General features: G+C 37.6%; 3 protein-coding genes across 5 annotated transcripts; 2 read left to right on the top strand and 1 right to left on the bottom strand.

The window, feature by feature from the left end:
• The first annotated feature begins 347 nt into the window (after positions 1-347).
• Positions 348-3587, top strand: LOC132699856 (trifunctional enzyme subunit alpha, mitochondrial). Its single transcript, XM_060666794.1, has 2 exons — positions 348-1618; positions 2354-3587. The coding sequence occupies exons 1-2, from the start codon at positions 508-510 to the stop codon at positions 3520-3522; spliced, it is 2280 nt and encodes a 759-aa protein (XP_060522777.1). The 5' UTR covers positions 348-507; the 3' UTR covers positions 3523-3587.
• A 702-nt stretch (positions 3588-4289) lies between these two features.
• Positions 4290-9356, top strand: LOC132699455 (inositol polyphosphate 5-phosphatase E). 2 transcript variants are annotated; one of them, XM_060666173.1, is made up of 9 exons: positions 4290-4564; positions 4717-4991; positions 5042-5156; positions 5208-5382; positions 5438-5595; positions 5652-5924; positions 7088-7314; positions 8706-8929; positions 8988-9356. In XM_060666173.1, exons 2-9 carry the CDS (start codon positions 4761-4763, stop codon positions 9097-9099), a joined length of 1515 nt encoding a protein of 504 aa, XP_060522156.1. In that variant the 5' UTR covers positions 4290-4564; positions 4717-4760; the 3' UTR covers positions 9100-9356. The 2 variants fall into 2 exon arrangements, with proteins under 2 accessions (XP_060522156.1, XP_060522155.1); XM_060666172.1 differs by having other exon boundaries at positions 4291-4564; positions 4728-4991.
• Positions 9357-9807: 451 nt separating this feature from the next.
• Positions 9808-16874, bottom strand: LOC132699871 (zinc finger protein 142-like). 2 transcript variants are annotated; one of them, XM_060666825.1, is made up of 4 exons: positions 16591-16874; positions 16270-16530; positions 13999-16212; positions 9808-12373 (listed from the first exon to the last, which is right to left on the bottom strand). In XM_060666825.1, exons 3-4 carry the CDS (start codon positions 14418-14420, stop codon positions 11431-11433), a joined length of 1365 nt encoding a protein of 454 aa, XP_060522808.1. In that variant the 5' UTR covers positions 14421-16212; positions 16270-16530; positions 16591-16874; the 3' UTR covers positions 9808-11430. The 2 variants fall into 2 exon arrangements, with proteins under 2 accessions (XP_060522808.1, XP_060522807.1); XM_060666824.1 differs by lacking the exon at positions 9808-12373 and having other exon boundaries at positions 14422-16212.
• Positions 16875-16893: the final 19 nt, after the last annotated feature.

Genomic DNA, 16893 nt, shown 5'->3' with positions numbered 1-16893 from the left:
ACCTTCTATACCCCAAGTAACCGTTCTTACAAACAATGATGCGTTTCACATAACTGTTGGGCAATTCTGCTAGCATCATTTGCCCATTGCCGACTTCCGTAGAGGATCTTCGCTTTTAGTAAGTGACCAACACGTACAAAGAAGAAATGTAACCAATATTTGCTCAACTAGCAAACAACAATTTTGACCTATACCAAGTAACCGTTCTTCGAAACCTTGTTTACTTGTTTCCATAGGGCCAAATTGCTAGGATCATTAGGCCAGTTCTTAGAAAAATTTGTATGGAATTTATTGCATAGATCCAATGAAATTACATAGCTGAAACACCTTCGGATATATCGACATCGATATCGATAGCCGATCCATCCCTAAAGAAAAGGACCTTTGATCTTTGGAATTTAGTACAATATTTATAATTTTGTTGGTGGAGTTTTTAATCTTTTTTTATTTTAAGTTACTTTTGCACAGGTACTGGTTGCACTTGTTAGTGAGTTCCTCGAAAGAAAAATGTTTAGTAACCGTATTTACGGTATTTTGTCGCAAGTTTCTGCCCGCAATGTCCGATATGTTTCCGTTTGCGGAAGGTGTTATTCCACTGCCGTCGGGAGGAAGCATGTAGGCCTAAAAGTAGTAGACAATGTGGGCGTGATTACGCTGGACTCGCCAGGGGTGAAAGTTAATTCCCTTAGCCGCGAAGTAATGGACGAAGTTCGGCAGATCTTGAATGAAGTCCAAGCGAATGCCCAAGTTCAGTCGTGCGTTTTAATTTCTAATAAACCGAACTGTTTCATAGCTGGGGCAGATATAAATATGATATCGCAGTGCAAGACTCAGGAGGAGGTAACAAATCTATCTAAAGCAGGCCATCAAATTTTCTTTGATATTGAGAAAAGCCAGAAACCCTTTGTTGCAGCCATTCAGGGATCATGTTTAGGAGGCGGACTTGAAACCGCACTTGCTTGTCACTATAGAATTGCTGTAAAAGATAAGAAAACCCAGTTGGGATTGCCAGAAGTTATGTTGGGTCTGCTGCCTGGAGGGGGTGGAACTCAGAGGTTACCAAAACTCACAGTGTTGCCTAATGCCTTAGATATTGCCCTTACTGGAAAGAACTTGAGCGCAGATAAGGCAAAGAAACTTGGAATTGTGGATTTGGTGGTAGATCCATTGGGGCCTGGACTAGATACTGCCGAGAACATGACTAGGTTGCATTTGGAATCTGTTGCTGTGGGGATCGCTAAACAAATCGCGTCAGGAAAGTTTCCCATCAAACGTGAAAAGAAATTGACTGACAAAGTCCTTAATTACGCCTTGCAGTATGATTTTGTTAAAGATCAAATTTTTGGAAAAGCCAAGAAGCAGGTTATGAAATTGTCAAAAGGATTGTATCCTGCACCACTGAAGATCCTGGAAGTAGTGCGGGAAGGATTGGACAAGGGTATTGAGAGGGGATATGATGCTGAATCCAGGGGTTTTGGAGAATTAGCAATGACACCCCAATCCAAAGGGCTTATCAGCTTATTTTATGGACAGACTCAGTGCAAAAAAAATAGATTTGGTCAGCCAGCTAAAGAAGTCAAGACGGTAGCCGTTTTGGGAGCGGGTCTGATGGGAGCAGGTAACATTAAATGTTGATTATAATGGTACATGGCGGATTTACACATAAATAGGTCTTTTTTTATCTTTCACTGTTTTTGGACCTATGTGTCATGGGCACTCATTCCACCCTTTATTTTATCAAATATGATACCAATTGCGTTATATCGAATTAACATTGCATTTATTTGTACATTTAAATTTCCCCAATTCCACGTGATGTGGAATCATATCAGCTTATAGCCACAGATGTCCAACTAACAGAGACCGCAAAAAACATTCATAAAATTGCCATTGTTTTGATGCAAATGTAGGCCTTTAGACAAGGGATCGGTGGAGTGAGGATTGTTTTCTAAATATAAATGGTTCCGAGGAGGGCAATAAATCATTGGGGCGTGTAAGAGTATAATCTAAAAATATTAAAAATTCAACAGTTATATTCTATATTCTAAATAGTTAAATTAAACACATTTGACACGCTTTTAGATATAATATAATGTATAATAAACAATATATATAATAAACCATACAGAAAAAAAAAGAAAAAAAGGATTTGTTTACTGCAAACTTCACAGTATTGCGGATTTTTCGCTTTGAAAAAGTCATTTTTTCCACAAAAAATAAATAAAAGCTAAGGTAGTAATGAGCAGTCAGAGCAATTGTGCAGTAACGTATTCAAAAATTATGCCTATGTCGTAGATAAAAAATTTTGATCTTGCCAGGGATTACAGAACTGACAAACAAATTTCGTTTGTAGGTATCGCCCACGTTTCGCTAAACAAAGGCTATCGCGTAATCTTAAAAGACACGAACTCAAATTCCCTCGCGCGTGGCACCAATCAAATCGACACCGGTCTGACCGGCGCCGTCAAAAGGAAGAAAATGACGTCGCTCGAAAAAGACCGTCTAATCTCGAACTTGAACCGCACCCTCAGCTACAAAGACTTTAAAACCGCCGACATAGTGATCGAGGCAGTGTTCGAAGACCTCGACATCAAACACAAAGTACTGAAGGAGGTAGAGGGCGTGATCCGACCGGATTGCGTGTTCGCCACCAACACGAGCGCCATACCGATCGGTAAAATAGCGGCCGTTAGCGCGAGGCCTGACAAAGTTATAGGCATGCACTATTTCTCGCCGGTCGACAAAATGCAACTGCTGGAAATCATAACGACCGACAAGACGAGCAAAGAAACCACCGCGACGGCCGTCGACGTCGGTTTGAAACAGGGAAAAGTTGTTATTACGGTAGGCGACGGTCCCGGGTTCTACACGACCCGAATCCTAGCTGCCATGATGGCCGAATCTGTAAGGTTGCTCCAGGAAGGTGTTGACCCCAAAGAACTGGATTCTCTGACTAAGAATTTCGGTTTTCCCGTTGGCGCTGTCACGTTAGTCGACGAAGTCGGTATAGACGTCGCGAATCACATCGGCCCCCACCTGTTTCAGGTATTCGGCGAACGATTCGGCGGAGGCGACATAAACATCTTGAACGATGTGGTAAAAGCAGGATTTTTGGGCCGCAAGTCCGGCAAAGGAGTGTTCGTTTACGAAAAAGCGTCCAAAAATCGCGACGTGAACCCCGAAGTGTTGGACATCCTGAAGAAGTACAGTTCAGAGGCGAAAGGACCGTTCGAGGATGAAGACAAAACTCTGAGAATGGTCGCCAGGTTCGTGAACGAAGCCGTTTTGTGCTTGGAAGAGAAGATACTGGCGAGCCCACTAGAGGGAGACATAGGGGCAGTTTTTGGTCTAGGATTCCCGCCGTTTAGCGGCGGTCCATTTAGGTGGGTGGACCAATATGGGGCCGCCAAGTTCGTGTCGAAAATGGAGCAGTATCAAGGCGCGTACGGCCTGCCCTTCAAGCCGGCGCAGACTTTGTTGGATATGAGCAAAGACTCGGCTAAAAAGTTTTATAATAATTGATAACGTATTTATTTTTTAGTGTTACGCGAGATTAAGCAAATAAATATCTTTTGTTAAAAATTGTGTTTTCTTTTTTCGTTTTAGCACAAAAACTATTCTGTCATTATGTCACGGTTTCTTTCCCCCTAAGGAATGAGTTCCGTGGTAAGTTATAGATAACATGATCAGGCAGGTGGAGACAACGAAAATTTGCATTCAGAATAAGAATCATGTAAAAAAATTTTATTTTTAACATAAGTACAATTTATAAATAAAAAACAAATGTAAAATATTTTATTCCTTGACATATTTAACTGTTCCGCCAAAACCGGGACGTGTGGTCACGTTAGTTATAGACCATATTATAGCCCTAGTAGGCCTTCGGGCGGCTATATTTTTGTAGAAATGGGAATAATCACGCATTTTTCTAAATTTCGCCACTAACCTGCACATTGCGACATTTTCTTCCTAAGCAGCGATCTCCACACACTTAACTCTTTTCACAAAACAGGTGAGGAGGTCTGGGCATATTTTGAGAAAATGCTGCATCTAAACTGAAATCTCGCGAATTGAAACTGTCAGCGGCCATACTGATACGGAACGCTGCTTAGTCTGATTGGTTAAAAAACAAGATTTCAAAGTACTGCGCGCGCGGATTTTAATAATCATATATTTTTGATCGTCGCTTAAAAAATTGCTCCTAAATCAGCATGGGTAAGGCTTCTATATATGTTGTAGCTATATGTTAAAAACTCTGTAATTTCGGGGGGCATTGCCCTTTTAAATAAAGAAGATATTTTCGATTATGGTTCTTTTCTATTACGCAAAAGGATTTTTGAACGAGGTTAAAGAATTGTCTCGCGTGTGCCAATGACCTTTTCGCGTTCTGTGGTTTTTAAATGCCCAAAGTGATATTAAAAGGACGGACCTATAAAAAATGTTTTATAAAAATAGATTAGAGGGTTTAGCGATTAGTAGGAACAAAAATATTAAAGCGTATTATTTTGAACGTTTATTATGAACAATTTATCGATCCTTCGATAGAAATGCAAACATGGAATACGTAAGTGGAAATTTTCGATACAAACACATAATTCGATAGCAATTTTTGGCACCAGGTTAGGGCATTTTTTAAAAATTTAATTGCAAACGTTTTAATTACGAGATAACCAATTATTTTATTACCATAAAGAGTGCCCAAAAATAAACTATCAGTCTAATTTTAGAAAAATCAATAGACTTATCAGTTGCCTGAAACTATGGAGCAGGAACAGAAAAAAGTAAAACACAAAGGCTTTGCAAGCTTTTTGTTGCCCAATAAACCGCCGAATAAGGTGGGAGTAACTGTGAACAGAACTCAGAGTGCAAAAGAAACAAATTTGAATAATATGACAATATCTGAGGCAAAGGCCCCTTGGACCATGTCCAAACGACCTCTAAGTTTTGATACAAAAAACGGTGCGGTTATGACAAAATCCGACGTTGGACCGGTATGTAAGGTTTAAATGTGGAGATGAAAAAATTTTTATTCTATTTCTAGAGAGCATATTCGTTAAAGAGGGAGAATAGTCTCTCAGAAAGTAACTTGTGTGAGGAGGATGATATACCAAAACCTTTAGAAAAATACGGCTCGCATGAAAGCGTCTTGAAAGAAGGTTTCAAATTTTGCTCCATGAGATTGCTTTATGTTGAGTCTCTTGTTATAGGTATAACCAGTCTTCATTTAATTCCGACAGTAAAAGCGAGACAGAGAAACTTTCTCCATGGCAAGATTGGTGCAAATCCACTTTTAGGTTCGAAAGAACTAGATAGAGTTTGTCGCAACAGGGAAATTACAATATTTGTTGGCACATGGAATATGAATGGACATTCAGCACCAAAGTAAAACAATTGTTGATTGATACTGTATTGTGTAATATTATCGGTTGGATTTCAGAGAACTGAATGATTTCGTGCTGCCTATAGGAATAAAACATGTACCTGATATCTTAACCTTTGGAACCCAGGAGTCATGTTCTGAAAGATTCGAGTGGGAAGTATCCTTGCAAGAAACCATTGGACCCTCTCATATACTTTATCATTCTGTTAGTTTAGGTAACACTTCAATCCGTTTTTGTATCTACCTCCAATTTTTTTAATCTGTATTTTAGGGACTATTCATTTGTGCGTTTTTATTCGACGCGATCTAATATGGTACATTTCTATCCCCGAGGACGCAAGCTTATCAGTCAGACCTGGCACCGCATTTCGTACCAAAGGCGCTGTTGCCAGTTCGTTTATGATTTTCGGCACTTCCTTTCTGTTCGTTACCGCTCACTTGACAGCCCACCAAGAAAAAGTTAAAGAAAGAGTTAGCGACGTTAAAAGAATTGTCAATTCGCTGGATCTGCCTAGGGCCCTGCCCTGCAAAAACAAAAGTAAAGGTAAGAAATATTTTAAGCTGTAAAAAAAAGTTTTAATTATATTCGGCCAGTATTCTCAGCCTGTTTGCGCGTTATATTGCGAGTTTAATTATTTTCGATTATTTTGGAAGTGCAATTATTGTGCCTGGTTCGTTGAAATTTTACCGTAAGTAAAATTGGTTTTCCCCTTATTTATTGGTTTTTTTGCACAGTCGAGACATCTGCATTCATCACTAACTTATAGCGCATACCTATAAATCGCACCTTCATTTCATTCATTTGCATCTATGCATACTCTCTCATATTCTAAATTATCAATACGTTACCAAATTATGTACAGTACATCTAATTTGTTCTGTGAAAAAAAAAATAATTCAACACAGAAAGATAACTCTAATGTAATCAGAGTATATCGAATGTTATGTCATCTACACCCATGCACAAGCCCAAGTTTTGAAGTAAACATTTTTCAATATTTTGTATAATATCTAAAATATGCACATTACTAGACTATAACGATTTTGCGAATTTAAACTCGTCTCATTATTAGTCGTTCCAATCATGTGACGCAACTTTCCTGCTTGCTAATGATGCTTTGAATCATCTGACTTTGCCTTATTATTTTTTAACCCTTGTCCTTTTGAAAATGTCAATTTTATATTGTAAAATATCAGTTTCGTTTATTATCTGCTCAAGAACAAAGTTAAGGGAATATTGGGGTGCCGTTTGTCACGTAATCCAAACGACCAATCGGCCAAAATGGCCTCTATTTTGGCACATCGTTCGGTAAAATAACCTACTTTCGCCTAAGAGTGTAGCGATATCCTTAGATTAATTGTTAAAGATGCTTTGAGTAGCAAACCGCACCAAGCACACTATATTTTGGTTTAGATGAGCGAATGTTATTTCCTTAACAATTATTGCACTACATGCCCAAATTGCTGTCACCATAATTTCCCGTTGTAAATATGTCCACCGTTTGCCGTGCTACAATTCCTTTTCTTTCAAACAAATTAATGCACAATAAAGCTTGTTTTTTTTTTCTTTTCAGGTTACGCCTCAATCCCGGCGAGCGTCGTGGAAGAATCATTAATTGAAGAAGTTAGTCATATACGACAAAATTTTAGGCTACACTTTTCGACATATCCGATTACGTTCTCGTCACAAACATTTCTCTGTTCCAGACGTAACGCAGAATTTTGACTATGTGTTTTGGTGCGGCGATTTAAACTTTCGTCTGGCCACGCCTCGCAGCAAGGTGCTCGAATGGCTGTCGAACACAAGCTTCCCATTACCGGATCACTTGCCGCACGGTTACCTACACCACGATCAACTTTGCGCTGTGCTCGCCGAGGGGGCCGCTTTCAGGGGGTTCTCCGAGGCGAAAATAACGTTCCCCCCCACTTATAAGGTAAAATGATAGATATAAAAGAGGGGGGGGAGTATACCTCAATACAGTCCCCGCCTACCTGCGCGAATGTTGACATTTGTTTACAGTTACTACGTCTTCATCTCTCTCCCGTGGTTTGGAAAAAATTATAAATAATGTCAAGTTAACCTATAATGTTCTTTATAAAAACTGCTTAAAAACTAATACTAATGTTCAAAGACCTCTCAAAATAGAAAAAATGAAGCAATCGGAAATCCCGTCACGGAATAGAGAAATATTTACCATAAACCAAATATGGAAGTCTATAATACTAGATTTACTAGATTATAATACTAAATTCCATTTCACGTTTTTTACCTTCAACAGTTGATTTATTTATTTATTTACGGTTTAACCAATTTACAAAACTGTTACATATATTAAAGGCAAAGAGAGAGAAAGACAGCAGTATAACAGCCAGAAACCAGAACAAAATATAACAATAACAAGAAACAGAACCGAAAAGAATCAAAACAGTTGCACGCTTTGAGCATTCCAGTAAGGAGTGAATAAACTCCATAATTTGCGCGATGATAAGGTATGGGGAACATTGAGTTATCACAGCTTCTGTAATATGCATTAAATTGTATGCTATGTAAAAGAAATGGACAATAATACCAACCATCAGAATCTTAAAGGGAAAAACTAAATCACTCTGAAATGTTCTGGTTTGAAGAGTATCAATATTAAAGGCCTTAGTCATAATACTGTAGTTGATCTGATACCCATTATAGATGTTGATATGCGCCTTTGAAGCCAAAGATCTTAAAAATCCTTTGTGAACGGCTTCAATGTTATCTATATGGCAGGCATAATATGGAGACCATACCACAGATGCATACTCCAGAGATATAAAGGATTTTAAAGCAATGTGGAGTAAGTTGGCCACTATTGCGTACAACAAACCCAAGGACTCGCATAGACCTGTTTACCACTTCCGCAAAATGTGTCACAAAACTTTAGTTTAGAATCAAAGCAAACACCCAAGTCTTTAATGTCAGTGACGGCCTCGATCTCGACTCTATCAATACTATATCGGTTGTGAATCATACTTAATGAACGACTAAAGCTAATGCTACAGCATTTTTTTACATTAAACGCAAGACTATTAATCTTAGACCACATGCAAACACTGTCCACATCCCTCTGAAGCAGCAGAACAATGCAAGCAAGTTCAACGCTGTGTTAGTTAATTAATTAGTTTCTGCAATTCACTCCAACAATCACTTCAATTCACGTTCTTTTAGAATCTGACCCACTTTTTATACTGCAATTAGGCCCATGAGTTTTGTATCATCAATTTTTCGTGCATTGATGAAAATAAATTTTGAATATTAAGTAAATGAATAAATTCTCTGCTTGATATTTCACAGTACGATCCGGGCACTCAAAATTTCGACAGCTCGTCGAAACAGAGAACTCCCGCGTACACGGATCGAATCCTTTACAAGCAAAAAAATTGCCGAAGACTGAGCGGGGTGTTGGAAAACCCGCCGCTGCAGTGCGTCGTGTACGATTCCGTACCCTCTATCACGACTTCAGACCACAAACCTGTATGGGGCGTGTTCAAGGTCCACCTGAGACCGGGCTTAGATACGTAAGCGAGAAGTCGCTAGTTGTGGGGGCGTGGTCGTCTTAAGTATCCTGTTTTTCAGAATACCTCTGGCCGCGGGTCTGTTTAATCGCGAAGTATATCTGGAGGGTCTTAAGAGGAGGGCGGAAACCCTGAGCAAAAGCAAAGGGACGACCGTGTGCGTGATCCAGTGAACGTGGATTATCCATTCCTGCGTCCGTCCGTTACCGCAGCGTTGTGATTTTCTGTAGATGCGCTCTTCCATTACGGAAACAATCATTTTTATATGTTTTTCAGTTTGATGAATTGTGATATTCTTTCTATATCTAGTCGTTAGTAGTTCGTATAACCCGGGAACTGACCAAAGATAATAATTCATAGAAATAGGTGATAGGTGCCCCTTATATTTTATAAAATAAATCTCCACTTGTCCAATGTCTGTTTTTTACCGAATTTTACATAAAGGCCGCCAAGCCGCGAAAACAACTCGGCTGACAATCTGAAAAATTTGATACATTTGTTTTCGTGTAAATTCTTCTTTAATATTTAATTAAATGAATTAGTTAAAAATAACCAATTCTGATAACAGCCGTAAAGTTTAAACGAACACAGAAAACAAATTGTAACTAAGAAATTAAAGATAAAAAAGAATTTACCAAATGTTTCCATCACTAATTTTCAGGACGTTAAATTCGGTGGTCTGACAACGCCGCATCCCACTTGGGGGTAACAAAAACCTAAAAGAGAAGGCGACAAGAGTTTTTATTTTTAGAATAGAATCCAAGATCTATTTCATTATGTAACGTAAACAAGATCTATTTGAAAATTTACACAGGGTGTTTTCTAATTTAATGTCTATAAAAACAAAATTTGTCTCTTAAGTGTTGAAATACAGGGTGGCAATTTTTTAAAATAATCCCATACTCGTAGTATCAATCCAATTATCGGCAACAAAAAAAAAATTCGACAGGTACATATTTTATTCATAATTGTCAAACACAAAATAATATTTGCATTAAAAAAGGAATAAACGTATAAATTAATCCTAACGCTAAACTTGTACGTGTATGTACACCGTTTGATACATCTCCTTTTTCGTTTTTGCTGACGGGAGTAGGATAATTACTGATACATAATAAAAAAATGGTCTCGGGCGATAAAAACTTACGCCGGTTCTAAAACGATACGCAACGAAAAGGAAGCCATTTTATAGCCTAGACGGCAACGCATTAGCAAGGGGACTATTTACTGGTCCTCCAGTCAATCCCTCCTGTAATATCATAATACGAAAATATATAAACTTTAAAACCACACCTTTGCCGAAATCCGCCACGACAAATATATTAACAGAAAATTGATATAGCAATAAAATTTTACAATAAAGGCACTGATTCATAACCAAAGGCATTAAACCAAAAGGGAGACCCGATTGTTCGTTGCCAATATTATAGGTTTCTCTTGTGATTAAATATCCTGGGTTCTAACAGATTCATTAACACTTCTAATACCTACAGTAAACCTCCGTTAATCCCAAACACCACCGATACAAACGAAATGCATATTTTGTTAATCTGAGAGTTAATCACACAATATTTGAATGGGATTTGGAGTAAGTTCCGAAAATTTTAAATTAGCACATCGTTAACTAGACAAAGATTATAACAAGTAATCAATAATACTACAATAATAATGACGATAAATAATGCGGGAAAAAAGCGAGGATAAAAATATAATTTTCAAATTATTCTCCATTGATCGCGCAACTTGAGCAGACTTCAACATGAAGTTAATTTAAAAAAAAGTTTTAAAATATTTAATCAATCTGGGGATTGAATACAATTAAATTATATGGTTTTTAAAACAAAAAAATACGTTTTTATAACTACCTTCCTAAATAATAAATTTGCAATATAAAGTCGAGTAACAAGTATATGAACATTGTTCAGTAAGGCACCAATATTACCAATATAAACTTCAATTTTTAGAATTTAACCTCTATAATCACTGCTCGCTTAAAAATAAAACATCCGTTATACGCGATGGCGATCGCTTTGTGAGATCTTAATAGGCCAAATCGTGCCACTCCCTTAAAACTTGTCCAGTGGCATTTGGTCCGTGGTGGAACGAACCATCCTTGATTTTAAAAGATAAAAAGTATAATCTGAATAAAAAATATTTTTAATTAACTAAGAAAATGCTAAAAAATATCTTTTATTCGTTTTATTGGTATTCTTGGGTGGAAACGTCGACATTCAGAGTTGCCCCATTCCAATGAACCTGGCTGAATAAGACAAAATGGTAAGTTCTATATCCGCGTACGCTAACCGTATGAGACGTTTCACGTCCTTCGGCGCCGATCCGGCGAGCTTCGGAGTTGTTCGTCTCGCTGCTGGGCATTTTGTAAATACGCGATAAATTCCAACGCACGAAAAACGCTTAGTTTGCGAATTGGTAGTCTTGGATATATTGTAGGTTGAGCTTGGGTAAAAGTGCCTGTTTGCAGTCACGTCCACGATTTTCCAAAGCTACACGACGACGTTGTGAACGCACACCATGTGCCTGATGTAACTCCTGCGGTGCTTTGTCTCGAACGGGCAGTGCGGACACTCCCAAAACTCGACGTTCTTCTTCGTCATGTGGACGAGCACGTGACGCGTGATGTTCGGTTTCCTATCGGTCAGGTAAGGACACTGAGCGCAGTAAAACAACTCGTCGCTCTGCGGTTTCGGTTTCTTCTCGTCTTTCGAGCCGTGCTTCTTCGAAAAGTGATTCTGAAGGCTTCGCTTGTTTACCGTCGCGAACGCGCACTTGTCGCACTTCAACAGTGTGTCGCTCTCGTCCGACTTCTTAATATATTTAGGGAACTTGTGCAGCTCCTCGTGGCGCGACAGCAGCTCCTCCGTCTTGGTCTTGTACGAGCAAAAGCTGCACTTGAACATCTCGATGTTCGGGTTACACGTGTTGGTAGCCTCGTGGTCGGCCACGTGCGATACCAATGTGTCCCAAGCGGCCGACTGGAACTCGCACTGCAAACACTCGTACGCCTCTGTAGGCTCGTCGCAGTTTATGTAACAGCAGAAGAACTCCTTGTCCACAGGCTTGTCCTCGTGACGTATGATGTGGTGCAGCAGGGAAACCTTCTTTTTTGCCTTGAACTCGCAATACACACACTTGTACGTCGTGTTAACGTCCAGGTGGGTGAGTTTGTGCTGGTCGAGCAGCTCCTGCGACTTCGCTTGGAACGAGCAACTCTTGCAGCGAAACTTTTTCACGCTGTCGATCAGATTGTGGATGAGCTGGTGTTGGGTCAACATGTCCCGCGATTTGGTCCTATACTGGCAGCGGTCGCACGTCAGCGCTTTCTCGTAGAATTTTTTTGGGCCGTCCGCGGCCGGAGGCGGCATCGGGGGCGGCGCGTCAGCGTTCACGCCTAGAAACTCGACGATAGGCGTCGATTCGCGAGCCCTCCTGCGAAAGTGCCAAACACTTGTTTACCATCGCTATGTACGGGATAATTGAGGTACCGAGGTTTTTGAGGTGTGGAATATACTAAGTTTATTCCAACCGATTTGCTAACCGATAAACGATTCTATTTAAGTTCCAATCAAGTTTAACGTCGTTCTTAGAAGGATTCCAGTAATTTCGATGCTATTCAGTGTGACATGCGCGGTTAACCAGATTGTCAGCCCAATGACATTAGTATGGAGATTGCCTGGTTTCGGTGGTTCTTGTTTTGGTTTATAAATTTATTTACGTTTTTACGTTTAGGACAACACACATCTTGAATAATCTAAATTATTTCTCTTGCTATTTTCATCTTTTAGGTTTAGATTAGCTTTGGTACCTAGCAACGGGGCCCAACAGCGTTCCAACCGATCATCGAGAAAATAATCGTTTGGGAATGGTATAAAATTCGCGCATGCGTGTAAAACTAATTCTACCGATTTGACTGTTCTAAAACATGAGGTTACAACACTATAGAGAGCCTCTATCCCTCATCTCCAAAAAATATTCGACTTAAGAAAATTAGTGGTTTTTAAAGGAACTTCTGTGGTACAAAAGGTGGCCGTATAACAAACATGACAATGACAAACAATTAAGAATTCGATTCCCCACAAAAAATAAGGGTAAACTTATGTAAGATAACCTTTAGCAATCTTTTCTGGTTCACGATATATGTATTAGCGATTTTATGTCTAATAAGATAAGAGCTTAATGTGTTGTTAAACATCATTTCAGTTGTTTTGTTCGGCTGCAAATTATACAGGGTGGTCTTAGAAATTGTTCCAATTGTGATAAGTGAAATAACCTAAAAGTCCATTGATTATTTTCCGAGTATAAAAAATAAAGGTAAATCTATGAAAAATAATATATATATATATATATATATATATATATATATATATATATATATATATATATATATATATATATATATATATATATATATATATATATATATATATATATATATATATATATATATATATATATATATATATATATATATATATATATATATATATATATATATATATATATATATATATATATATATATATATATATATATATATAGATGTACTTCCGTTTAAAAAATATTCGCCATATTTGACACTGCAAAGCTATCGTGTTTGTTTAAGAAAAAGGAAACATTATCACTTTTTTTTGTTTTATATTTCGTGTAATTGGGTCATGTTACCTGTTGAAATAAAGTGCTATTATTTGCTTGCATTCATCTTGCGTTTCTTAATTTATGCCCGCTTTTCATTTATTTTATTTTTTATGGTATTAAGTATATGAAATTAATTTCTTAAAAAGGGGGATTCCTTTTTGAAATGTTTTATTCTTGGTTCTGATTTTTTTTTGTAGATATTTCCTTAGATTTTAAACCCAAATTTAATTTATTTTAATTTGGTTTTAATAAAAACGTTTTTTTTTTCTTTTGATTAGTTCTTTACGAGTCTTTCCTTATTGGAATTAAACAGTATTTTTTCTAGTCCAAACCTAATTATAAATTACACTTTAACTAATAAACAAAAAAATTGTAAAGTTAAGGAAATAAAGATTAAAGAACTCAAAATAGTTACTTACCTCTTTCTAGTTTTGATTTTAGTATTTGTGATCTGCTTCTTTTCCGCGCCCTCGATTGTACTGCCACTATTATTGCTACTGGTTCCAGATATCAGTTCTAGCCACTTTTTCTCCGCCTCTGAATTGCTTCTGTTGGTTCTGCGAATAATTCTCAACCCGTTAACGACAGGTGCAGATGTGTCGGCTTTGCTCTCGCCTTCGCCGACCTGACAATCAGCGCCATCTCTCGGCGCAGCGCCGAAGCTACTCGTAGGGGCATCAATACCAGCCGACACTTCCTTCGAAACGCTTCCACATTCTTCCTCCTGGGCAGCTTTCGTTTCAACATCAGGTCTTTCAATTTTCGTTCTGGTTCTCTTTTGAGCTGGTTCCGCTTCGCGCACGCTTTTGCGCGTTCTCTTTCTAGGATTTGAAGCTGACATAACCACGCTATCAGTAAACCGACACTACGCCGCTGTCAAAGGAGTCATCAAATTTTAATTCAGCATTAATAGTTTTTTTGGGTCTTCCCCTGCCTGGAACGAAATTTAAAGGCTCAGAGTCAGGAAAAACATCATCCTTTGGTGACATTTTACTTTTGGCGTCTAATTGCTTATTCTGATTCAATACTCCTTCAGTGACTTTGGTTCTTGGACTCTTTCTAATCTCTGGTGATATTTCTTTATTTTTCCCCCTTTTCAATTTGTGTTGTTTTTCTGCTTTGATGTTTTTGTTTCTTGGGGAAACCCTTATATTTATTGGTTTATTGTTCTCGCCCCTTTGTTCAACTGCTTTCCTAATTTCCTCTTTTTCTGGATAAACTTCCAACTTGATACCCTTTTTAGGCATTCCCTTCTTCTTCAAACCAGCCTTGTTTTCGTTAATTTTATTATCTTCAATATCTACATTTGAATTGTCTTTATCTTCATCACCTCCCACTTTTGTCCCTTGTTCTAGGGTTGCCACTTGTGAGTCATTCACAGGAATATCCATGCTCACATTATCCTCTAGCAAGTCAATCAATTCCTGCCTTGAGGGGGATATAGACTTGTTCCTTCCACTAAATCCTGACTTACCATTTGTAGTAGAAACATTTATTTCCACAACATCAACTGTTTCTGTAATTTTGTACATGTCATTTACACTGTCTGAACATTCTGAAACTTCGCCGAAAATACTCGTTAAATCTTGAGATGCAGCATCTAAAAATGACCAGTCCCTATTTGCCTGAAATTCTTTGCCTTTCCCACTTTCAGTTTGTTTTGGGTCACCATTACAGGAAATTGCAGTGCTGACTTCTGCAACATTTGGTGTAGGGTCATTCGAAGCCTTTAACACAGTTTTATCAACACTGTGATCCATTTTTTTTTCAATATCGTTATCAACTGCAGCAGCAGATGTGTCATCATTCTGTTTATTATTATTTTCTGTATCAGCAGGGGCCAGCTCATTTAATTTCTTTTCTTCATGATTCCTCTCCGATGCTTCTGTCTTAACTGAGTTTGAATCACCTTTTACCTCAGTAGTTTTGTGTAATCCTTTTTTAATTATATTTGAATCATTCTTTGGCTTAGTGTCAGTAAGTGCAAGACTTTTAATTTCTTTATTGGAATCTTGTGGTTCCATCCCAGATTCCTTTTCCTCATCACACTTTGTAGCAGAGCCAATTTCCTGTTGCTCTACAGGTGATTCCACTCTTTGTATTAATTGCTCCCCACTTTGTTCGGATAGAGCAAGACCTGGTGCTTTTTCTGAAGAATCATCACACTTATTGATGACTGTAATATTCTTCTCATGAACAACAATTAAATCAATTGCAGCACTAGCCTGTTTGGGCATTTCATATGTTTCCTGTTCAGCCAAGGGTTGATTGCATGACCTTTCTAATTCTGTTGCTGCTTTTGTAGTTATATTATTATGACTAATTGGAATTGCCTCAGGTTTATTGTCAATTAGTGTTGAGTCCAGATTTTCATCATCATTGACATTATTATTGTTTTCTACAACATCAGAAGTGTCTGGTGACTCACTGCCGGCTGCTTTATTATTATCAAACTTCTGCAAAGAATTAAAAATATTTAACAAATCCTTCCCTATTAGAGTTTCCTTTTTTAAAGAGTATGTGGATACTATAAATTTTTCCTTCTCAATCGAGTCGCAAACAAAGTAATAAGTCTCCTGTAACATTTTGTAACATTCTTCACACATTTTTGAAGGTTTAGAAATATTTAAATTCTAAAAAAAGAAAACAATTTATTCCCTAGAACCAAAACATTTTCAAAAAAAGCTTACCAAGTGAATGTTGCACTTTACAAAGAGCTTTTTGTTATCTTTCCATGTCTTGTCAAAATTGTATGCAGAAGTTTTTAAACACAAGCGACATATCTGATCTATGTCAGAAGATAAAGTTTGCAGAAAAAAATTTATATCTCGTTTCTGATGGCATTGGATTTTAAATTCGTTAGTTATAACGTTCTCTTTAAAATAAGCTAATTTTTTAAGTTTCTCTTCACATAATTCACACAAAACTGGTTCCTCTGTTAATTGCAGATTCTGAAACCAAATTAAAAAATTGAAAAATACTGACAAGGTCTGTTTTTAATGGGCACTTACTCTTATAGTAGCAAATGAAATAAGATTCAAATTTTGTAAAACAAGACTATTGTTTGTAATTGGTAAGCAAGATGTGTTGGCTTCTACATCTTTTAAACACAATCTACAAACGGTCAGTTGAGCTTGTTGGTCCATGTTTCTCGTCAAAAATTAAATTCTGCTCGTATAACTAAACTCCATTTTAAAATAAAAGAAAAGTGTAAACATAAAAATAAACAAAATTAAAAATTGGCCTTGTAACCTAACTAGGACATTAAAACATATCAGAAGTTAGCCGCCGAATACGTGTCACATCTGTCACAA

Source organism: Cylas formicarius, unplaced genomic scaffold, assembly GCF_029955315.1.
Source record: "Cylas formicarius isolate icCylForm1 unplaced genomic scaffold, icCylForm1.1 PGA_scaffold_3__17_contigs__length_32017465, whole genome shotgun sequence".
Taxonomy (NCBI): domain Eukaryota; kingdom Metazoa; phylum Arthropoda; class Insecta; order Coleoptera; family Brentidae; genus Cylas; species Cylas formicarius.
The sequence above is the reverse complement of the archived record's forward strand: the minus strand, read 5'-3'. Positions and strand labels throughout refer to the sequence as shown.

Bases quoted from the DNA above. Each gene is read 5' to 3' on its own strand.
- LOC132699871 (XM_060666824.1), bottom strand. From the start codon at position 16,725: ATGGACCAACAAGCTCAACTGACCGTTTGTAGATTGTGTTTAAAAGAT. The intron at 16,531-16,590 runs GTAAGTGCCCAT...ATTTGGTTTCAG, and splicing joins TTTCATTTGCTACTATAAGA to AATCTGCAATTAACAGAGGA. The intron at 16,213-16,269 runs GTAAGCTTTTTT...TTCTTTTTTTAG, and splicing joins TAAAGTGCAACATTCACTTG to AATTTAAATATTTCTAAACC.
- LOC132699856 (XM_060666794.1), top strand. From the start codon at position 508: ATGTTTAGTAACCGTATTTACGGTATTTTGTCGCAAGTTTCTGCCCGC. The intron at 1,619-2,353 runs GTAACATTAAAT...TTTCGTTTGTAG, and splicing joins AGCGGGTCTGATGGGAGCAG to GTATCGCCCACGTTTCGCTA.
- LOC132699455 (XM_060666173.1), top strand. From the start codon at position 4,761: ATGGAGCAGGAACAGAAAAAAGTAAAACACAAAGGCTTTGCAAGCTTT. The intron at 5,383-5,437 runs GTAAAACAATTG...GTTGGATTTCAG, and splicing joins AATGGACATTCAGCACCAAA to AGAACTGAATGATTTCGTGC. The intron at 7,315-8,705 runs GTAAAATGATAG...GATATTTCACAG, and splicing joins CGTTCCCCCCCACTTATAAG to TACGATCCGGGCACTCAAAA.